Source organism: Scyliorhinus canicula, chromosome 4 (genome assembly GCF_902713615.1).
Source record: "Scyliorhinus canicula chromosome 4, sScyCan1.1, whole genome shotgun sequence".
In the NCBI taxonomy this organism is placed as follows: Eukaryota; Metazoa; Chordata; class Chondrichthyes; order Carcharhiniformes; family Scyliorhinidae; genus Scyliorhinus; species Scyliorhinus canicula.
In genome coordinates this window covers 7,652,150-7,674,996 of record NC_052149.1, presented here as the reverse complement: position 1 = coordinate 7,674,996, position 22,847 = coordinate 7,652,150, and the positions used below count along the sequence as shown (strand labels likewise).

At 48.9% G+C, this 22,847-nt stretch overlaps 2 protein-coding genes across 2 annotated transcripts in view; one reads left to right on the top strand and one right to left on the bottom strand.

The window, feature by feature from the left end:
* Nucleotides 1-168: 168 nt before the first annotated feature.
* On the bottom strand, nucleotides 169-21,818 carry LOC119964338 (guanine nucleotide-binding protein G(I)/G(S)/G(O) subunit gamma-5-like). The gene is made up of 3 exons (XM_038793661.1): nucleotides 21,645-21,818; nucleotides 3,052-3,205; nucleotides 169-479 (listed from the first exon to the last, which is right to left on the bottom strand). The coding sequence occupies exons 1-2, from the start codon at nucleotides 21,723-21,725 to the stop codon at nucleotides 3,080-3,082; spliced, it is 207 nt and encodes a 68-aa protein (XP_038649589.1). The 5' UTR covers nucleotides 21,726-21,818; the 3' UTR covers nucleotides 169-479; nucleotides 3,052-3,079.
* spata1 (spermatogenesis associated 1) overlaps nucleotides 1,354-22,847 on the top strand; it is a 130,803-nt gene continuing 109,309 nt past the window's right edge. Inside the window, exon 1 of the mRNA XM_038793658.1 lies at nucleotides 1,354-1,995. Within this exon, the coding sequence (XP_038649586.1) occupies nucleotides 1,897-1,995 (99 nt within the window). The 5' untranslated portion in view covers nucleotides 1,354-1,896. The remainder of the gene's footprint in view (nucleotides 1,996-22,847) is intronic.

The window sequence follows — 22,847 nt, the reverse complement described above, 5'->3', positions numbered from 1 at the left end:
CAGAAAAGGTCAAAGCAAAAGATACCAAGAAGCATTGAACTACTGAGGCACATGTTATAAACCATCATATTTTGGGAGTGAGGGACTTGTGGTACACAATGTGTTCAACCCTTTTTACATTAATATTTACAGTATACTTTCATGATGCATTTAACAATATAAAATACATAAATGACTTCAGATCTTTATTGAAAATTTTCTCTACCAGTGTACAAATCTTTTTAGAAACAGGGTTGTGCACAAGCTGCAACTAAAATTGTACATACAGCACCTCATTGCTTCAATGGGTAGGTGTACATCAGTATCAAAGAACAGACAATTTACAAAGTGAGAGTAAGGAAAGTTGGCACAGATTTTAAAAACAGATCCAACATGGCTTGTCCATTGGTCTGAAGGTCATCGAGAATCAGGATTAGTGTAAACATCTCATTGTTTTCAGAACATGTACCAGGGGTGAATTCCCCACTTAAGACCCAGAACCTGCGAGGAGAACAAACAAGTTCAAGGAACAAAGATGACTTTGCACTAGAGTAGTAGCCACAACATTGCCCAAACACTGGGCAATCTAACTGCCCAAGTACAGGAGGGATAAAATGCAACCAATGGAATGAAAGAAACGGCGTGGTGGGATGCTCAGTGATTAATTGTCAGCTCACCCAAGGTGTACATTTTACTCCTAGGGCAGCACGGTAGCACAGTGGTAGCACAGTTGCTTCACAGCTCCAGGTTCGATTCCGGCTTGGTCACTGCCTGTGCGGAGTCTGCACGTTCTCCCCGTGTCTGCGTGGGTTTCCTCCGTGTGCTCCGGTTTCCAGCCCACAGTCCAAAGATGTGCAGGTTAGGTGGATTGGCCATGAATCAATTGCATTAGTGTCCAAAACGGTTGGGTGGGTTATAGGGCTAGGGTGGATGGGTGGCCTTACGAGGGGAGCCCGTTCCAAGGGCTGGTGCAGCTCGATGGGCTGAATGGCAATTCTCCTTGTGTCTCTCCCCCCATATTCTAAGAGTAGACAATGCCTGAAAATTCTTATTTTATTGTGGAGAGTACACAAATTATATTGAAGTCGGACTGCAGAACAAAACTCCCAGGCCCGTGCCACCCCCCCCCCCCCCCCCCCCCCCCACCTCTTCGTACTGTTAATGGTGACACGTATTTGGCCCATAATCCCACTGTCATCTCCATCCACCCAACATTTTTAAAAATATAAATTTAGAGTACTCATTCTTTTTCGCAATTAAGGGGCAATATTAGCGTGGTCACCTAACCTGCACATCTTTCTGGGTTGTGGGGGCGAGACCACACACAGACACGGGAGAACGTGCAAAACTCCATTCGGACAGTGACCTGGATTGAACCCTGGTCCTCGACACCGTGAGGCAGCAGTGCTAACCACTGCACCACGTGCTGCCCCTACCCCACCTAACCCAAGAGTTTTTACTCATTCCCAATTGAAACCCTGCCCTCCTCGCTATTCCAAGTGTTCTCTAACGATAGTCCCTTTGGCCAGGAAGACACTATACCCCATTACCCAATCAATCAGGAGTACTGTGTAAGCAGTGATGGACATCCATCTCAGTGGGCCGTAAGATAGAAATGGGGCTTGTTCACTAACCATGAATAAGATTAAACACATTCAACACACAGAATATTTCATAACAAGTTATGGAAAATGCTTAATCATTTATATATTATTAGAACTATCAACTTGAAAGAGTAAGACAAAATAAGTATTTATCCTTCAGACACACAGAGGGAGGTGCACGGCGCTCTCAATCAGCATTGTGAGCAATCAGCGCGCACCTCACTCACACTTGCTTTACATGCCTATTACTTCAGGCAAACCGGTGGGGGAAAAAAACTAAGTGGATGGAAACCAGCGAATGTAGCAACTCTACATGTGGGCAACAGATAACAAAAAGTCTCGTGGGCCACACTCAGAACCCAGAATGACTGCAAGTGGCCCTCCGGTGCAGTTTGCCACCGCTGGTGTAAAGGTAAGGACTCATTTCATAGAATTTACAGAGCAGAAGGAAGCCATTCGGCCCATCGAGTCTGCACTGGCCTTGGAAAGAGCACCCTACTGAAGGCCACACCTGAATGCTATCCCCCATCACGCCACCTAATCTGGACACTAAGGGGCAATTTAGCATGGCTAATCCATCTAACCTGCACACCTTTGGACTTATTTGATCAGTGATCACACTACTGGCCCACCAAACCGAGCTGTGGACCAATAGGAGCACTCAGTACGGTGCTGAGGGAGTTTTTTGACATCCTGAAGACTCTTGTTGGGATGTTGCAAGAGTTCATCCTGGACTCATGATTCCAGTCAGGAGTTGAAATCCCACCATACTACTGGGGGATTGAAACACAGAAAATTAACTAACTCGGAAAGAAAGGCTAGTAGCTGAATCCCTGGTTTGTCGGAACTGCCTCGTTACTAATGTCCTACTCGAGACGGAAATCTGTCATCCTCACCGCGTTCGATTCTATATCCTGGACTCCACACAGCAACGGGGTTGACTAGAAACATGTCTCCTAAATTGGTCTACGAGCCACTTGGTTGGATTCAAGGAGATTGCTCATCACCACACCACCTGCTCAAGGGAAATTAAGGATGGGCAATAAATGCTGGCCTCGTCAGCGATGCCCAAATCTTGTGAATGATTTTAAAAAAAGACCCAGCTTGCTTCTTGGGTGGGCACAGAGTTCCCATGTCACTAAAGTCAAAAAAAGAACAGAGAGTTCTCCTATGTTCTCAGCACCGTCCTTCCTCCAGAAACTATCAGCCAATTCTCTTCCAATCCTTTATTCTTATCGATTGCCCTGTTCACCAATCCCAGCTGCTCTGCTGTCCTCCCTGCCCCATTACTAGCTCACACGTGTAGCAACCTTGCGGTCAAACCGTTTTTGAATGCTAAAAGTGCGTGAACAAGTCTAATTAAGGATGTCCCTCTCTAGCGTCTTCAGGTCCTACAGTAACAAATCCAGGAGCTTTTCACCAGCATTATTTGAAACACCGTCACCACTCGAAAACCACACATCTACTTACCAAAAGAAAACAGAATCTCGTTTCAGCTACAATAGCAAACAGGGTTTCGCTGGCCTGAAAGGGTTAGTATTCGGATGTATTCCCATCAGCAAAGGATCATGTTGAGCGTTCTGCAGGCAAAACTGCTTCAAATCTGTTGCAGTTTGAGACACCTTAATGGGGGTGGGGGCAAAGGAAAGAGACAAAAAATTAATTTATAGTTAATGTTATGACTTTTCACAATGTACTCAATTGTGCTGGCTTTATGCAATCATTTGACTAATTTGCTGGTCAGACATGACATCGAGTCTTGTGAACTGTAATATAATTTTCTTTGCCGCATTAAAGAACTGATCATAGCAACAGGAAATGTGCTCACAATCTGTCTAAAATAACTCAAAAGGTGGAAAGTTAGGGACAAAAATATTTAACCGTAATCATCTCTGAACATGTCAGGCTGATAATTGCAAAAAGATTGACAGGGTGTTGGAAAAATAAAGGTAGTTTTAAGGGATTTATATTTGTTCTGGTAAACATTATAATGTAATGTATATGTAAGTTTCTGTGCCTGGTAGGTTAAAACCTATTGATTCATGCTGGACAAAGGTATTTGTATGTATGGGGGTTTGTTTAAATTCCAACTGCAAATTCTACTGTGCTTAGAGGGGGCGATGGCATGAAGAGTAAATAAACCAGCAGTGGTTGCTTAGCAACTGGGACCTTTAAGGCAGGGAAGCTTTTACATTTTAATTGAGCTAATTGGATTGTAATTGGAGGTAGAGAAGGCAGCTCTACTAGAAGCAGTTGACTTTAGAAGGCTAAAGAGGGAACATCTCTCTCAGCTTTGCTAGCAGAAAAGCCATACTATGGAGTAATGGCAAGTCCAGCTAGTTAAGGAAAATGGAGAAATAAAGAGAAGTTTCTAAGAAGTCTGGAGTTAACGGAACAGAGGAAACGGGGAACCAGAACAGTTCAGTAAAGTCACAGAGTTGAAAAGGCATTGGATCGTGAGAGAGCCGAAAGATATCTGCGGTAGTGCTAAGATTTATGAGAAATGACTACAGGGTTGGAGTCATTATTTAAATAATTGTGGAAATCGGTGACTGGGGCCTCGGAGTATTGTGTAAAAGACTTTAAGACAACAAAACCTGAAGAGAGAGGTGTAAAAGAGAGAAATCTTGATGAAAGCAGTGGAGGGAAAGTAGAATTTAAAAGATTTGAAAGTGAGACTTTTGAAAGCAGAATTTGAAATCAATCGTGTGAAAGCCGGAGTCCAGTGAGACAATGGTGCTCACGGTATAAGAATCATCTGGGGTGATTTTGAGAAGGGAAATCTACAGACATTTACTTGGATGCAGAGCAGAGTGTGTGTCTTACCACCGGCATCTGGTGTGCTTAAAAGGGACTGTTTGTGTTAATGAGGCACAGTAGCACAGTGGTAGCACAGTTGCTTCAGAGCTCCAGGGTCCCCAGGTTTGATTCCCGGCTTGGGTCAGTGTGTGTGTGAGTTTGCATTTTCTCCCCCTGTCTGCATGGGTTTCCTCCGGGTGCTCCGGTTTCCTCCCACAGTCCAAAGAGTGCAGGTTAGGTGGATTGATTGTGGTAAATTGCCCTTTGGGTCCAAAAAGGTTAGGTGGGGTCACGGGGGATAGGGTGGAGATGTGGGCTTGGGTGGGTGCTCTTTCCATGCCGGTGCGGACCTTGATGGGCCGAATGGCCTCCTTCTGCACTCTAAATTCTATGAATGACAGTTGTAGCTTCAAATGTGTTAATCTCGTGTGTATTTGGTATGCTAAAGGCAGGGGTGGGGGAATTAAGGGAGTATTGTATCATAATCCAATTTTTCATGTTTAATAAATGTGTTTTCCTTGTCAAAACCCGGGCTCAAACGCTGCTCCCAACGCTGGGTCTCTGGAGCTGGTTTAGTACAGTGGGCTAACAGGTGACTTGTGATGCGAACAAGGCCAGCAGCGCGGGTTCAATTCCCGTACCAGCCTCCCCGAACAGGCGCCAGATTATGGTGACTAGGGGCTTTTTCACAGTAACTTCATTGAAGCCTACTTGTGATAATAAGAAATTATTACTAAGAGTCCGATGGCAATACCACCACTACACTGCCTCCCCTCTAACTGTTATGCATGAAAGGTTCACTGGTTTACTGAGATACTTGTTACAAGCAACTAAAGACAGGCCATTCAGCTCAACTGTTCCACGCCAGCGTCAATGCTCCACATGGGCCTCGTCTCACCTCTCTCCCTCCAACCCAATCTCACCACGAGACGCAGGCCTGGAAATAGTGAGTACTTGCCCAGCTTTCATACTCTTTTCCTCTATTAGGTTCCCGAGTTAAAAGAGCGCCCCTGATTCTATTTGGATCATGATGAACAAAAATAGAGCTCATAATCATTTTGCAAGGTCAGTCAAAGGCTCCAGTGGGTTAACGAATTCTCTAGATAGAATATCGCAAAAAGACCTCAGCTCTTGCCAACGTCTACTCAACTGCAGAATACTGTGCACCAGAGTGGCATAATTCATTCCACGCCAGTCTTCTAGATGTCCAGCTCTGCACTGACGGAATGCAGAGCTGGGCTGAGAAGTGGCAGATGGGGTTCAACCTAGATAAATGTGAAGTGATTCATTTGGAAGGTCGAATTTGCATGCTGAATACAGGGTTAAAGGCAGGATTCTTGGAAGTGTGGAGGAACAGAGGGATCTTGGGGTCCACGTACATAGATCCCTCAAAGCTGCCACCCAGGTTGATAGGGTTGTTAAGGCTTATGGTCTGTTGGCTTTCATTAACAGGGGGATTGAATTTAAGAGCCGTGAGGTTTTGCTGCAGCTTTATAAAGCCCTAGTTAGACCACACTTGGAATATTGTGTTCAGTTCTGGTCGCCTCATTATAGAAAGGATGTGGAAGCTTTGGAGAGGGTACAGAGGAGATTTACCAGGATGCTGCTTGGACTGGAGGGCATGTCTTATGAAGAAAGGTTGAGGGAGCTAGGGCTTTTCTCACTGGAGCGAAGGAAGAAGAGAGATGACTTGATAGAGGTGTACAAGATGATGAGAGGCATGGATAGAGTGGATAGCCAGAGACTTTTCCCCAAGGCGGAAATGGCTGTCACGAGGGGACATAATTTTAAGGTGACTGACGAAGGTATAGGGGAGATGTAGGAGGTCGGTTCTTTACACAGAGAGTGGTGGGTGGTGTGGAATGCACTTCCAGCAGAGGTGGTGGAGTCAGAGCCATTGGGGACATTTAAGCGACTCTTGGACAGGCACGTGGACAGCAGTAAATTGAAGGGGTGTTGGTTTGGTTGATCTTAGATTAAGATAAATGTTCGGCACAACATCGTGGGCTGAAGGATCTGTACTGTGCTGCACTGTTCTATGTTGTCATAGATGTTTACAACATGGAAACAGGCCCTTCAGCCCAGCTTGTCCATGCCGCCCAGTTTCTGTCACTAAGCTAGTCCCACTTGCCCGCATTTGACCCATATCCCTCTATACCCACCCTGTTTTTTTAAAAGGAAAAAATTGTACCCCCCTTCCCCCCCCCCCCCCCCCCAAAATAATGACTCGCATCATTGAAATCTCTCTCTCCCCCACCCCCCCACCGACAAAATTAAGTGGAGGATTCAGAGAGCTGCATTTAGCCACTGCGGAAGCTATTGCCTGTCTTGATGATTACTACACATGCAACAACAACAAAATTGATAGAATAATAATCAATAGTGCAAATGGGCCGAATGGCCTCCTTCTGCTCTGTAGGAAGTCTACGTTTCTACGTTTGTTTCTGACAACACGGCATTGTACGTTGAAAGAATGTGGAAATACCAGTTCACCGTTTGACATTTGCCCAAAGTAATCTGGGTTAACATCCAGGAAGTCAGCTACTGATTTGTAGAAATTATTAATTGCGATTCAGCACGAGATTAACTGGATCATTTCATGTCTGCAAACAGAGATGTTAGGAGCAGCCGGCAACCCAATTTAGACCAGAGATTTTGGTTATTTTTGATGAGGGGTGACAAGGCAGGAGTGTGAGGAAAGATTTGAATGGATTAGTGATAAATCGAGTCCCGTGGAATAAAAAGGGCAGAAGCCACTTAGATACAAACTTGGCCGAATAACAGGAAGCAGAGGAGTAAATAAATGGATATTTTTGGGGCTTGAGGGAGGTGTGTAGTGGCATTCCCCAGCGGTCTGTATTGGGACCCTTGTTTTTCCTGATATGTATGAATGATCTAGACCTTGGTGTGCATGGGGACAATTTCAAAGTTTGAGGATGACACAAAACTTGGAGGTATTGTAAACTGTCAAGAGGACAGTGTAGAACTTGGACACATTGGTGGAGTGGGCCGATAGATGGCAGATGAAGTTCAATGCGGAGAAGTGCGAGGGGACGCATTTTGGTAGGAAGAACATGGGAGACAATAGAGAAACAATAGGGGTTCCAGAGCAGAGGGACCTGGGTGTATGTACATCATTGAAGGTTGGGGCAGCACGGTAGCATGGTGGTTAGCATAAATGCTTCACAGCTCCAGGGTCCCAGGTTCGGTTCCCGGCTGGGTCACTGTCTGTACGGAGTCTGCACGTCCTCCCCGTGTGTGCGTGGGTTTCCTCCGGTTTTCCTCCCACAGTCCAAAGATGTGCGGGTTAGGTGGATTGGCCATGCTAAATTGCCCGTAGCGTCCTAAAAAGTAAGGGGGGGGTTGTTGGGTTACGTGTTAGGGTGGATACGTGGGTTTGAGTAGGGTGATCATTGCTCGGCACAACATCGAGGGCTGAAGGACCTGTTCTGTGCTGTACTGTTCTATGTTCTTAAGGTGGCAGGACAGATGGGGAGAACAGTTAAAGCAGTATATAGAATCCTGAGCTTTATTAATAGGGACACAGAGCACAAGAGCAAGGAGTTATGCTGAACTGACACAAGACACTAGTTACACCTCAGCTGGAATATTGTGTGCAGTTCTGGGCGCCACACTTGGGAAGGATGTGAACACTTTGGAGAGAGTGCAGAAGAGGTTTACAAGAATGGGTCCAGGGACGAGAAACTTTGGTTAGGAGGGTAGATTGGAGAGGTTGGGACTGTTCTCCTGAGAGAGGAGAAGGCTGAGAGAAGATTTGCTAGGTGTTCAAAGGGGCTGGACAGAGCAGATAGGGAAAAGCTGTTACCGTTTGCTGAAGGATCAATAACAAAAGTTCACAGATTTAAAAAGTGATTTGTAAAAAAAAAAAGCAAACGTGATGTGAGAAAGAACCTTTACACACAAGCGAGTGGTTCAAGTCTGGAATGCGTTGCCTGAAGAAGTCTGGGGGAGGCAAAATTGAGAGAGCTGTCTCACAGGCAAGCAACAGCCTGACAAGAGTTATACTCATGGAAGCATACCTTACTGGCAATGTCCCAGACACCACCCGTAACAACCCGGAGGATGCTTCATCCCATTAGAAGGAAAAACCCAGCAGAGTTGGTGGCACAGTGGTATACAGTCAGGAGGGAGTAGTCCTGGTCAGGAGGGAGTAGTCCTGGTCAGGAGGGAGTAGTCCAGTGAATCTTAACATTGACTCCACCGCATGAAGTCTGAAGGCATCAGGCCAAACATGGGCAAGGAAACCTCTAGCTGATTACCAGCTACCATGTCCCCTCAGCATCTAAATCAGTGTGCCTCCATGTTGAAGACAACGCGGAGGAAGCACCGAGGGTGGCAAGGGTATAAAATGTATCCGAGGTGGGGGACTTCAATGTTCATCAAGACTCAGTAATGCCACCAGTGACCGAGATGGCCAGGTCCTGAAGGACAAAGCTGCCAGACTGGGTCTGCGGCAGCTGGTGAGGGAACCAATGAGAGGGAAAGATTGTCCTCATCATCACTAATCTGCCTGCTGCAGATGCATCTGTCCACGACAGTATCGGTGGGAGTGGCCACCGCACAGTGGAGACAAAGTCCCGTCTTCACATTGAGGATTCCCTCCATCGTGTTGTGTGGCACGACCACCGTGCTAAATAGGATAGATTTAGAACAGATTTAGCAACTTAAGACTGGACATCCATGAGGCGCTGTGGGCCATCAACAGCATCAGAATTACACTCAACCACAATCTGTAACCTCATGGCCCGGCATATCCCCCACTCTACCATTCCCACCAAGCCAGCGGATCAATCCTGGTTCAATGAAGATTGCAGGAGGGCATGCAGGGAGCAGCACCAGGCAGAACTAAAAATGAGGTGTCAACCTGGAGAAGCTACAACACAGGACAACTTAAAACACCTTTCACCACCTCAGAACACCCCACAGCCAATCAAGTACTTTTTGAAGAGGGCAGGAAAGTGTGATAGCCAATTTGTGCAAAGCAAGAGCCCTTAACAGCAATGACCTAAATGGCCACAGCCACTGTTTGGAGTGTTAGTAGAGGGATAACTCACAGGGGAGAACATTCCTCAATTTCTCCCAGAGAGTGCCCCGAGGTCTTTTACGTTCATTCCAGAGAACAGACGGGCCCTCGGTTTAACATCTCATCGAAAGGGCGTCGCCACCAACAGTGCGGCACTCCCTAGGTATTGCACAGATGATGAGCTCAAGCCTCTGGCGTGGGACAACTTTGCATTCAGAAATGTGGCAGATATTTTAAATCCACTTTGCAGCTAAGTGTTTTGTGTCAAGGACGTTAATTACAGTGAAGTATTATACCTAGCGACAGGACCAAAGCAGACAAGTAGTGAACAATAGAGCTTTGCTGACGATAATCCTGATCTTGCGTAGCTGTACTGAATCAGCTATTGGTTTACAGTAAAAATGCTCTCATTGCCTGGCGTAAACTGCAGATAAAAAAAATAGAATAGTAAAAGTACTGATAAACCGGTCTCCAAATCAACAGCCAGTGGTGTTTCCATAGAATCTCCACGGTGCAGAAGGAGGCCATTCCACCCATCTACTAATACTGACCCCCCCTGAAAGAGCACTCTACCTAGGCCCACTCCCCTACCCTATCCCCGTATCCCAACATCTTTGAACAACTAAGTGGAAATTTAGCATGGCTAATTCAACGATGCCTTGTTGTCGTTCGGCCGCGGAGGTCCCCACTGGAGGTCCCTCTATGGGGTGCGCGGGGGGAGTCCTCCCCCTCAATCTTGGGGACCTGGGGTGGAGGGTGTTGCATGCAGCAGTGCCGTACAATGGCCGATTGCACCGGTTCACGGACTCCCAAGAAGCCTGCCATATCTGCGGCCTTGTGGTGTCTGTGGACCATGTCTATGTTGCATGTTTTAGGCTGCGCTCCCTTTTTAGTTTTCTAACCAATCTTTTGCTGGAGTTTTGTTTGCACTTCAGCCCCACGCTCCTGATCCACGGGCACCCGGTGCGAAGAGGGGCAGGGAAGGCGGAGGACCTCCTTGTGAACCTGCTCCTGGGCCTGGCGAAACGCGGCATTTATAGGTCCAGACAGCGGGCAACCGAGGGGGTGGTCCAGCCAGACTGTCTGCCCCTCTTCCGCGGCTACATTCGTGGCCGGGTGTCCCTGGAAAGGGAGCATGCGGTGTCCACAGGCACCATCGAGGCCTTCCGTACTCGGTGGGCACCGCGGGGGTTGGGGTGCTTTATTGACCCCTTTAACTGCACTCTTCTTTGATGTTTTCTAAGCTTCCGTGAACCTTTATTATGTTTGGGCAGTGCCCCTAACAGGAGCGGCCCTTTTTTGCTCTGTCCCGAAGTTTGTTTTCCTTCTGTTTTGTTGGTGGACCACGAAAAAGAGTGGCCAATCCACCCAACATGCAGGTTACTTAATTCCGAGAGACTAAAAGGTAAATAGCCAGGCCCAAAAAACATTCCCAGGAAAAGAATGCAAGTCGGATTAGGAATTAAAAGCATGAAGATCAGTTGAGGAAGGAAAAGGGCGGACAGGAGGAACTCCCGAGGCCAGATGGTGGCTAATGCTCTGGTGACGAGGGTTCAAATCCCACCACAGCAGCTGATCAAATTTAAATTTAATTAATAAAACCTGGAATTAAAAAAGGGAGTCTCGGTCATGGCGGCCATGACAACGAACCATCACGGATTGTCAAAAAAACACAATTGGTTTATTATCACCCATCAGGGAAGGAAATCTGCCGTCCTTACCCGGTCTGGCCTACATGTGACTCCAGACCCACCGTGATGTGGTTGACTCTTCACTGCGCCCCTCTGAAATGGCCGAGCCAGCCACTCATTTCAAAGGGCAATTAGCGATGGACAACAAATGCTGCCCCAGCCAGCGACGCCCACATCACCGTGAAAGAATAAATTAAAGAGCCACGAAGTAAGAAACTATTTGACATGTTCTACATCAAAACATGAAGATGTCGGGAGGGAAATAAGAATGTGGAGGGGACATCTGGAGCCGGCCAAACAACTGGAGCAAGTTTAATATCATTTAAACCCTCTTAAAATGAGACTTCACAGGAAACAAGAAACTCCTATCGTTTGAGGGGAGGATGGAGCAGAAGGCACCACATTGTTCCCAATATGGCCTGGGTTGCCTTCTTGAACATTAAAACAACCACCAAAATATTGAACAAAGTTAAGAGTTTTTACTGTTGCTCCACAGGTTATTAATCTGCACGCGATAAAAGCATTTGCATTCGAACCAGGTGCAATTGATAAAAATCCTAAAATGCTGCTACCGATGTGGTTTCCAATGGCAGCTGGCAGGAAGCAACATTGTCCAGCGAGCTCAAGGCTGCATTACTGCCTCATTTAGCCAGTGTGCTAAACTGCAGGGGCTGGCTTAGCACACTGGGCTAAATCGCTGGCTTTTAAAGCAGGCCAGCAGCACGGTTCAATTCCCGCACCAGTCTCCCCGAACAGGCGCCGGAATGTGGCAACTAGGGGCTTTTCACAGTAACTTCGTTCAAGCCTACTTGTGACAAGCTATTTTCATTTTGTGCAACGCAGGCTGCATATGATCAATCAAGGGTTATGTTTTTTTAAAAATATTTTTATTCTCCTTTTTCACGTTTTCTTCCAAATTTAAACTCACCCACGAACAATAATCAGCAATGTCAATCCCCTTATCAACAACAACGATCCCATCCTCCCACCAAACCCCCAAACAGCAGCCCACATGTTAACATAAACAAATAACAAAGAGGAATCAGGAAACACCCATAGCCACCATTAAAACACGTAGTCCCGCAGCCCCTCGACCCAGCCCTCCCCCTCGCCCCAGCCCTGCCCCTAATGTTCGATGTAATCTAATTCTCAAAAGTGCATAATGAATGACGCCCATTATTGTAGACCCCCTCCATCCTTCCCCTCAGTTCAAATTTGACCTTCGCAAGAGTTAAGAGTTGGAGCAGGTCCCACACCAGGGCACAGGGTTGAGAGGCTGCTCTCCATCCCAACAGGATCCGCCTTCAGGCGATCAACGAGGCGAAGGCTCTAACATCTGCCTCCGCACCCGTTTCCAACCCTGGCTGGTCCGGCACCCCAAATATGGCCTCCCGGGGGCCCGGGTCCAGTTTCACGTGCACCACTTTAGAGATTACCCTAAAAACCTCCTTCCAGTAATCCTCCAGCTTTGGACAGGACCAAAACATATGAATGTGATTAGCATCCATCCCCCCCCCCCCCCCCCCCCCCGTTCACACACATCTTCTACTCCCTCAAAGAATCGGCTCATCCTCGCCCTCGTGAGGTGTGCTCTCGATAACACCTTCAGCTGTACCCAACCTCGCACATGGGGTGGAGGCATTCACTCTCCGGAGCACCTCACACCAGAACCCCTCCTCCGTATCCTCTCCCAACTCTTCCTCCCACTTTGCTTTGATCCCTTCCAGTGGTTCCTTCTCCTCTCCCAAAATATCTCCGTAAACCGCTAACACTACCCCCTTCTCCAGTCCCCCTGTCGTCAGCACCTCCTCCAGCAATGTGGAGGCCAGCGCCACCGGGAAGCTCTGTATCTATTTCCTAGTAAAGTCTCGAACTTGTATGTATCAAAACATTTCCCCTGTTCCAGCCCATACTTCGCTCCCAGCCCCTTTAATCCTGCAAACAAACCCCCAAGAAACAAATCCTTTAGTGACCCAATTCCTTTCTCTCATCTCCAAAATTGTCCATCCCACTTCCCTGGTTCTAATCTGTGATTCCCCCGAATCGGCATTCCCCTCGACCCTGCCCCCAACCCAAAGTGCTGGGGAGACTGCCTCCACATTGTCAACAAAGCTATCACTACCGGACTCCCCGAATATTTCCCTGGGGCCATCGGGAGCGGAGTTGTTGCTAGTGCTTTCAATCTCGACCCCCTGCACAAATTCTCCTCCATTCTGACCCATTGGGAATCAACCCCTCTGACCCAGCTTCGCACCTTCTCCACGTTCGCCGTCCAGTAATAATACACCAGGTTCGGAAGACCCAAACCTCCTGCCTGCCTCCCTCTCTGTAGTAGCGCCTTTCTAATTCTGGCCACCTTAATCAATGGTCATGTTTATACCATTATAATATTATCAAACAATTTTTCAAACTGCCCCTATTATAGTTAGCTCATGTTGCCAAGTTTACTCTGCATTCCCACAACAGGGTGGCAATTCGCATCCACCTCCACTGGCTTCTCTTCCTCTAACCTCTGGTCTGCCCCCAATCTATCCTTGGCCCCTTCCTATTACTCATCCTGTCCCTCAGCAGCATCATCCAAAACCACATCAATTTTCACGTGTACACTGCTGACAACCTACCCTATCTCTGCTGTTAATTAGCAGACTGCTTATGCAGCCATTCAGCATTCGATGAGAAGGAAGAGTGAAGCCCTCGCCCTCAAGTGGGCGCCAGACACTCTCCTCTAGCCAGCAATTGCATTTCTCTCTCTCTTGGAACTGGCCGAGGCTAAAGCAGACTTAATGTCCAATCCTCACCAACACAGAGGCTGCTTCCTTCCACCTCCACAACATTTCCGACTCTGTCCCTCGCACAGCCCATCTGCTGCCTCGAGATTCGACAATTCCAACGTACTTCTGGTTGGTCTCCCATATTCTTCCCACCGTCCTCCAAAACTCTGCTGCCTGTGTCTTGACTCCTGCACCTCCATCACCCGTGTTCACGGACCGATATTGACTCCCCAGTTAAGCAAACTTACTTCTAAAATTCTCACCTTTGCCTCTTTCTGCAATTTCCTCCATCTCACAAGCCTTTAGGGTATCTTAGCTCCTCCAATTCTGACCTTAGGCATCCCTGATTGCTCCACAACTGGCGGCTATGTCTTCAGCTGCAAAGGCACCAAGCTCCTTAAACCTCCCCATTTTACTTCTTAAGACACTCCTTTAAACTTGCCTCTTTGATCTTGCTTTAGTTCACATTTGGAAACAAATGAACTTATTGACGATAGGTAGCACAGTTTTGTGAAGGGGAGGTCGTATCTCACTAACTTGATCAAGTTTTTTGAGGAAGTGACGAAGATGATTGATGAGGGGAGAGCGGTGGATGTTGTCTACATGGACTTCAGTAAGGCCTTTGACAAGGTCCCTCATGGTAGACTGGTACGAGGGCAGCATGGTGGCCTAGTGGTTAGCACAACCGCCTCACGGCGCTGAGGTCCCAGGTTCGATCCCGGCTCTGGGTCACTGTCCGTGTGGAGTTTGCACATTCGCCCCGTGTCTGCGTGGGTTTCGCCCCCACAACCCAAAAATGTGCAGAGTAGGTGGATTGGCCACGCTAAATTGCCCCTTAATTGGAAAAAATAATTGGGTAATCTAAATGTTTTTTTTTTAAATGGTAGACTGGTACAGAAGGTGAAGTCACACGGGATCAGAAGTGAGCCGGCAAGATGGATACAGATCTGGCTCAGTCATAGAAGACAGAGGGTAACAGTGGAAGGCTGCTTTTCAGAATGGAGGGCTGTGACAAGTGGCATTCCCAAGGGGTTGGTGCTGGGCCTTTATCGTTCAAATCAAATAAATGATTTGGAGGAAAATATAGCTGGTCTGATTAGTAAATTTGCAGACGACACAAAGTTGGAGTTGCTGATAGTCAGAGGATACAACAGGATGTAGATAGATTGCCGACTTATGCGGAGAGATGGCAGATGGAGTTTAATACGGACATTTTGGAAGTTTTAATACAGGTGGGAAGTATACAGTAAATGGCATAACCCTTAGGAGTATTGACAGACAGAGATATCTGGGTGTACAGGTAAACAGATCACTGAAAGCAGCACGGTAGCATAGTGGTTAGCACAATTGCTTCACAGCTCCAGGGTCCCAGGTTAGATTCCTGGCTTGGGGCACTGTTTGTGCGGAGTCTACACATTCTCCCCATGTCCGCGTGGGTTTCCTCCGGGTGCTCCGGTTTCCTCCAACAGTCCAACAATGTTCAGGTCATGTGGATTGGCCATGCTAAATTGCCCTTAGTGTCCAAATTTGTCCTTAGTGTTGGGTGGGGGTGTGGGCTTTGGTAGGGTGCTCTTTCCAAGAGCCAGTGCAGACTCGATGGGCCGAATGGCCTCCTTCTGCACTGTAAATTCTATGAAATCTATGAAAGTGGCAACGCATTTGGATAAGGTAAGCAAGACGACATACAACTTGCTGGCCTTCATCAGTCGGGCATTGAGTATAAAAATTGACAAGTCATTTTGCAGCTGTACAGAACCTTAGCTAGGCCACACTTGGAATATTGCGCACAATTCTGGTTGCTACACGACTGGAAAGATGTGGATGCTTTGGAGAGGGTGCAGAAGAGGTTTATCAGGATGTTGCACCATTTGGAGGGTATTACTATGAGGTGAGGTTGGATAAACTTGGATTGTTTTTACTGGAACGACGGAGGTTGAGGGGTGACCTGATAGAGGTTTACAAAATTATGAGTGGCATGGACAAAGTGGCTACCAGAAGCTTCTTCCCAGGGTGAAAAAGTAATTTTCTAGGGGACATAGGTTTAAGATGCGAGGGGGAAAGTTTGGCAGAGATGTGCGAGGCAGGTAGCACGGTAGCATTGTGTTTAGCGCAATTGCTTCACAGCTCCAGGGTCCCAGGTTCAATTCCAGCTTGGGTCACTGTCTGTGCGGAGTCTGCACATCCTCCCTGTGTGTGCGTGGGTTTCCTCCGGGTGCTCCGGTTTCCTCCCACAGTCCAAAGATGTGCAGGTTAGGTGGATTGGCCATGCTAAATTGCCCTTAGTGTCCAAAATTGCCCTTAGTGCTGGGTGGGGTTATGGCGATAGGGTGGAGGTGTTGACCTTGGGTAGGGTGCTCTTTCCAAGAGCCGGTGCAGACTCGATGGGCCAAATGGCCTCCTTCTGCACTGTAAATTCTATGAGAGGTATGTTTGTTTGTTTTTTGACACAGAAGGTGGCGAGTGCCTGGAATGCACTGTCGGGGAAGGTGGTGGAAGCAGAGGTGAAAGCGACGTTACAGAGGCATCTTGACAAATACATGAATAGGATGGGAATAGAGGGATACAGACCCCGGAAGTTCAGAAGATTTTAGTTTAGGCAGGCATCACACGATTGGTGCAGGTCTGGAGGGCCGAATGGCCTGTCCCTGTGCTGTACTGTTTCTTAGTATTTACATTGGCGCTAAACATTATGTTTGATAGTGCTTCTATGAAGCACCTGGGACTTTCTTATTTTGTTATAAGTACAATATGAATTAAAGCTGTTATACGAGATTTCAGTTCGTAGAATCCCTACAGTGCAGAAAGAGGCCTTATCGGCCCACTGAGTCGGCCATCTGAAGGAGCACCCAACTAGGCTCACATCCCCACCCTATCCCCGTAACCCCACCTAACGTTTTGGACATTAAGGGACAATTTAGCGTGGCCAATCCACCTAACCTGCACATCTTTGGACTGAGGGAGGAAACCGGAGTACCCAGAGGAAACCCACGCAGACACGGGGAGAGCGTGCAGACCCCGCACAGTCACCCAAGGCTGGAACGGAACAGGGGTCCCTGCTGCTGTGAGGCAGCAGTGCTAACCACTGTGCCAACGTGCCCCCCTGGATAGAAACTGTCACTCGCAAGTGAGAGGACTAATACTTAACAAGTGGCTCAATCAGGTGAATGACCAAAATAGAGGACGAGCTTGTAAATGTTTGGTACATTTAGCAGTCAGGAAACAACACAAAATACAAATGAGGAAAGGCATTCCACCAAGCTATTTCGAATGAATTGTACCCTCATTACATCAGACAATTGTTTGTTAAATAACCCCTTTAATGAATTCCACCCCCCCCCCCCCCCCCCCTCCCCAGGTTTGTCTATTCCTTCCCCCTCCTGTCTTACATCCCAATGTACTCCGGCTTCTATGTATTCCCATCTCCTTTTAAACCAATAATTGTTGGCAGAATTCCTTGGCCTTTACTCTCTCGAGTTCTTTCCCTGAACCGTTCCTCCTCCATCTTTAAATATCTTCTTAAAACCCACCGCCCAGTAATTAGAACCACAGCTTGTAATCTTATCCTAACATTTTCCACAACCCCTCCAAAAGCATTTTCCACATCAAAGCTCTCGTTTCCTCGCTCTCAAATAGCCTGTGCAAAATCCTATCCCCATCTTCACAACTTTTTTGTCCATCACCACAAGTAACGATCAGAAGCAGCAAGTTTCAAAATAGAAGTGAGCTCGGAGAGAATAAGCACTGCTAATGTAACCAAAAGGATTTTTTTTTTTAAAAACACATCAAATTACAAATTAGACTTGCATTCCAAATTAAAAAGAAACACTTATCGGAGCAAGGTGTCACAAGATTCACACTGATGGTTCGGAGAATCGAAAGGACTCCGAAAGCAAGCTGTGATACCAAAACAGCCCACACTGTACTTGCAGAATAAATGTTGCACCCGAGACTCCATCCACAGCAAATTTCAGTTTCCTCCCCCCCCCAAACCCGTGAAATTTACAACTTTGTATGGGTGTGTGTCACAATTTTATGATATCTTGTCCCGACTGCCTGTTGTGACGTGCAAAGATCACCACATTGTACTGTTTAACCGGTTTAAGCCCAGTTGGTTGTGCAGCTGGTTCATGTTGCGGAGCGAGGCCAGCAGCGCGGGTTCAATCCCCCCAACGGCTTGAGGTGATTCACGAAGGCCCATCCTTCGCCCAGGATATTGCCTGGTATGGAGGGCATTAGCTATGAGGGGAGGTTGAATAAACTCGGTTTGTTCTCCCTGGAACGCAGGAGGTTGAGGGGCGACCTGATAGAGGTCTGCAAAATTATGAGGGGCATAGACAGAGTGGATCGTCAGAGGCTTTTTCCCAGGGTAGAGGGGTCAGTTACTAGGGGGCACAGGTTTAAAGTGCGAGGGGCAAGGTTTTAGGGTCGATGTACGAGGCCAGTTTTTTTTTACACAGAGGGTAGTGGGTGCCTGGAACTCGCTGCCGGAGGAGGTGGTGGAAGCAGGGACGATAGTGACATTTAAGGGGCATCTTGACAAATACACGAATAGGATGGGAATAGAGGGATACGGACCCCAGAAGTGTAGAAGATTTTAGTTTAGACGGGCAGCAGGGTCGGCACGGGCTTGGAGGGCCGAAGGGCCTGTTCCTGTGTTGTACTTTTCTTTGTTCTTTGAGGCGTGGTGGTCCTCGGATTAAACCACCACCAGCTTTGGTGGGGGAGACCAGCCTATGGTCACCTGGCACCACACGGCGACTTTAATGTTTAAACTCCAGCTAAAATGGGAATTATTAACAGAAGTTAGAATGACATAGACGTTCACAAGTGAGGAAACCAACATCGGATATACTCATTCCACAAGTACGTGTTTTATGTTTTACATGTTTTATACAATTCAACAGTCAGGAAGACTCCTACAGACCTCAGCTTCCTGGCATGTTCACTGAATATGAGGCAATATTCTTGCCTTGGCCTAAAAGACAGAATGTGTCATCTACAGAAAGTGAAAGACCGAACTAAACAACAAATAAAAATCCTGCTGAATCTGTCAGGGACCCCAGAACAATTAATCCAGTTCCCTTAGCCCTTCCGCTAAATGCCCACTCCTTGTGATGAAGTTTAATTCGATATTGGATCTACAGGTTAAAGTGCCACCCTGTTAATCACTCGGAAAGCTTGAACCCTGCTTCCTCATAACAATGACACGGAAGCTTACAAAGCCTTGGGCATTCGCTCAGTTCAAGGAAGTGTTTTTTTATTTTATAAATAGCCTCTTATCTTTCTTCAGAGAAAGGGAGGGGGGGGGGGGGCTGGAAAGAGAGCGAGAGGGGGAAATCGGTTTTCTCACTGGTCTTCTTGAACATTTCACTTGTAAATTGGTACAAAACTGGGAGGAAAAACGCACTCTCGAGAGGTCCTATTGAGTCATTTTTAAACTCGGAACGACCCAAAAGCCCTTTCAAATATGCTGCTAGCTTAAATAATAAAATGGCAGGGCTGTTGACATTGGGGATGGTGGAAGGTGAGCCGTGATATAGGGCAGGAGACATCTCAGAAACTCATTCAAACACACACAGACGTGTATATGAGTCATTTTAAACTCTGATCCAACAAATGAAGACAGGTCATTTTAAACAGAAGATTCAGACCCACGGTGTGTGGATTTTAGGAGGACAATTGTACTTGATGAAGCTTATTAAAAAGGAGAGGATTGTTTTCTTTTAAGCAAGGGTGGGGTGAAGGGTTAGACAGCTCCAGAGGAGAGCTAACTACCTGGGGGTTTGACTGGAAATTAAAGTTCGCGTGTAAACTTTTGGAAAGGTCGGAAATTGAAGATAGATTAAAGGGAATTGTGTAATTGCTTAGGGGGGTTGCTATAAAGAGGGAGGCAAAGTGGGGCTAGTTTGAAAGAGGCAGGAGAGACATGATGGGCCGGGTGGCCTCCTGCTGTACTTGGGGAGGTGGGTAATTCCCAGGCTCAGTTACTGCTGTCTGAGTGTTGCAGGGATGGCGTTAGGAGAGAGTCTGGAGCCCAGCCCTGTGTGTCTCTCTCTAGCCCCAGCTGCTGCTCTGTGTCTCTGTCTACCCCAACCCCAGCTCGGTTTCTCTGTCTACCCCAAATCCAGCTCTGTGCCTCTGTCTACCCCACCTCCTGCTCTGTGCCTCTGTCTACCCTCACCCTGCTCTGTGTCTCTGTCTACCCGTACCCTGCTCTGTGCCTCTGTCTACCCCAACCCTGTGTCTCTGTCTACCCTCACCCTGCTCTGTGCCTCTGTCTACCCCAACCCTGCTCTGTGCCTCTGTCTACCCCAACCCTGTGTCTCTGTCTACCCTCACCCTGCTCTGTGTCTCTGTCTCTCTGTCTACCCCACCTCCTGTTCGGTGTCTCTGTCTACCCTCACCCTGCTCTGTGCCTCTGTCTACCCTCACCCTGCTCTGTGCCTGTCTACCCTCACCCTGCTCTGTGCCTCTGTCTACCCCCACCCCAGCTCTGTGCCTCTGTCTACCCCAACTCCAGCTCTGTGCCTCTGTATACCCTCACCCTGCTCTGTGTCTCTGTCTACCCCCACCCCTGCTCTGTGCCTCTGTCTACCCCCACCCCTGCTCTGTGCCTCTGTCTACCACCACCCTGCTCTGTGTCTCTGTCTCTCTGTCTACCCCAACCCCTGCTCTGTGTCTCTGTCTACCCTCACCCTGCTCTGTGTCTCTGTCTACCCCCACCCCTGCTCTGTGTCTCTGTCTACCCCCACCCCTGCTCTGTGCCTCTGTCTACCCTCACCCTGCTCTGTGTCTCTGTCTCTCTGTCTACCCCAACCCCAGCTCTGTGTCTCTGTCTACACTCACCCAGCTCTGTGTCTCTGTCTACCCCCTCCCCTGCTCTGTGCCTCTGTCTACCCTCACCCACCCCAGTCTCTCTCTCTACCCCCACCCACCCCAGTCTCTCTCTATCCCCACCCCACCCAAGTGTCTCTCTACTCCCACCCCACCCCAGCCTCTCTCTACCCCCACCCCAGTCTCTCTCTACCCCCACCCCAGTCTCTCTCTACCCCCACCCCAGTCTCTCTCTACCCCCACCCCAGTCTCTCTCTACCCCCACCCCAGTCTCTCTCTACCCCCACCCCACCCCACCCTCTCTCTACCCCCACCCCACCCCACCCTCTCTCTACCCCCACCCCACCCCACCCCACCCTCTCTCTACCCCCACCCCACCCCACCCTCTCTCTACCCCCACCCCACCCCAGTCTCTCTCTACCCCCACCCCACCCCAGTCTCTCTCTACCCCCACCCCACCCGTCTCTCTCTACCCCCACCCCACCCCAGTCTCTCTACCCCCACCCCAGTCTCTCTCTACCCCCACCCCACCCCAGTCTCTCTCTACCCCCACCCCACCCCAGTCTCTCTCTACCCCCACCCCACCCCAGTCTCTCTACCCCCACCCCACCCCAGTCTCTCTCTACCCCCACCCCACCCGTCTCTCTCTACCCCCACCCCAATCTCTCTCTACCCCCACCCCAATCTCTCTCTACCCCCACCCTCTCTCTCTACCCCCACCCTCTCTCTCTACCCCCACCCTCTCTCTCTACCCCCACCCTCTCTCTCTACCCCCACCCCACCCTCTCTCTCTACCCCCACCCCACCCTCTCTCTCTACCCCCACCCCACCCTCTCTCTCTACCCCCACCCCACCCTCTCTCTCTACCCCCAACCCACCCCAGCCCACCCTTGTGTGTGTCGTCCCCCACCCCCTCACTCACCTTCAGCCTCTTGATGTCCAGCTCACAGCGCAGTTGCTGCACTATCTTCCTGGAGGCGCTCAGATTGGCGGCGACCGACATCGGAGCCGGGAGCGGGGGTCTGGGGATCCGGGCCGGGGTCTGGGGGTCCGAGTCCGGGCGGGGCTGGGGGTCCGAGTCCGGGCGGGGCTGGGGGTCCGAGTCCGGGCGGGGCTGGGGGTCCGAGTCCGGGCGGGGCTGGGGGTCCGAGTCCGAGTCCGGGCGGGGCTGGGGGTCCGAGTCCGGGCGGGGCTGGGGGTCCGAGTCCGGGCGGGGCTGGAGGTCCAGGCGGTGGGTCGCTGCTGTCTGACGGGCTCCGGGCGGGTCTCTCTCTCACGGAGTCCGGGAGCGGGGCTGAGGGTCTGGGCTGTGGCTCCGGATCTCTCTCTCTCTCACGGACTCCGGGCTTCTCCGCTGTCTCTTTCTCTCTCTCCTTTTCCTCCCTTCCGCAAAGTTATCCCCGTGGCGCCCCCACCGCCCACACCGGGAACTGCAGCCGGAGGAACTGCCACTACCACCCCCCCCCCCCCCCCCCAGAACTCAAAATCTACTGAACATCCAGAGAGAACACAAATTAAACCCACTGACCCCCCCAGAAAGAACACAAATTAAACCCACTGACCCCCCCCCAGAAAGAACACAAATTAAACCCACTGACCCCCCAGAAAGAACACAAATTAAACCCACTGACCCCCCAGAAAGAACACAAATTAAACACAGTGACCCCCCCAGAGAACACAAATTAAACACAGTGACCCCCAGAGAGAACACAAATTAAACCCACTGACCCCCCCATAAAGAACACAAATTAAACACAGTGACCCCCCAGAGAGAACACAAATTAAACCCACTGACCCCCCAGAAAGAACACAAATTAAACCCACTGACCCCCCCAGAGAGAACACAAATTAATCCCACTGACCCCCCAGAAAGAACACAAATTGAACCCACTGACTACCCAGAGAACACAAATTAAGCACAGTGACCCCCAGAGAACTCAAATTAAACCCACTGACCTCTCAGAGAGAGAACACAAATTAAACCCACTGACTACCCAGAGAACACAAATTAAACACAGTGACCCCGCAGAAAGAACACAAATTAAACCCACTGACCCCCCAGAGAACACAAATTAAACCCACTGACCCCCCCCCCCCCCCGAGAACACAAATTAAACCCACTGAC

Excerpts from the sequence above, each read along its gene's own strand:
- LOC119964338 (XM_038793661.1), bottom strand. The coding sequence starts at position 21,725 with ATGTCGGTCGCCGCCAATCTGAGCGCCTCCAGGAAGATAGTGCAGCAA. Across the intron at positions 3,206-21,644 it reads TGGACATCAAGAGGCTGAAG|GTGTCTCAAACTGCAACAGA; the intron begins GTGAGTGAGGGG and ends ACCCCCATTAAG.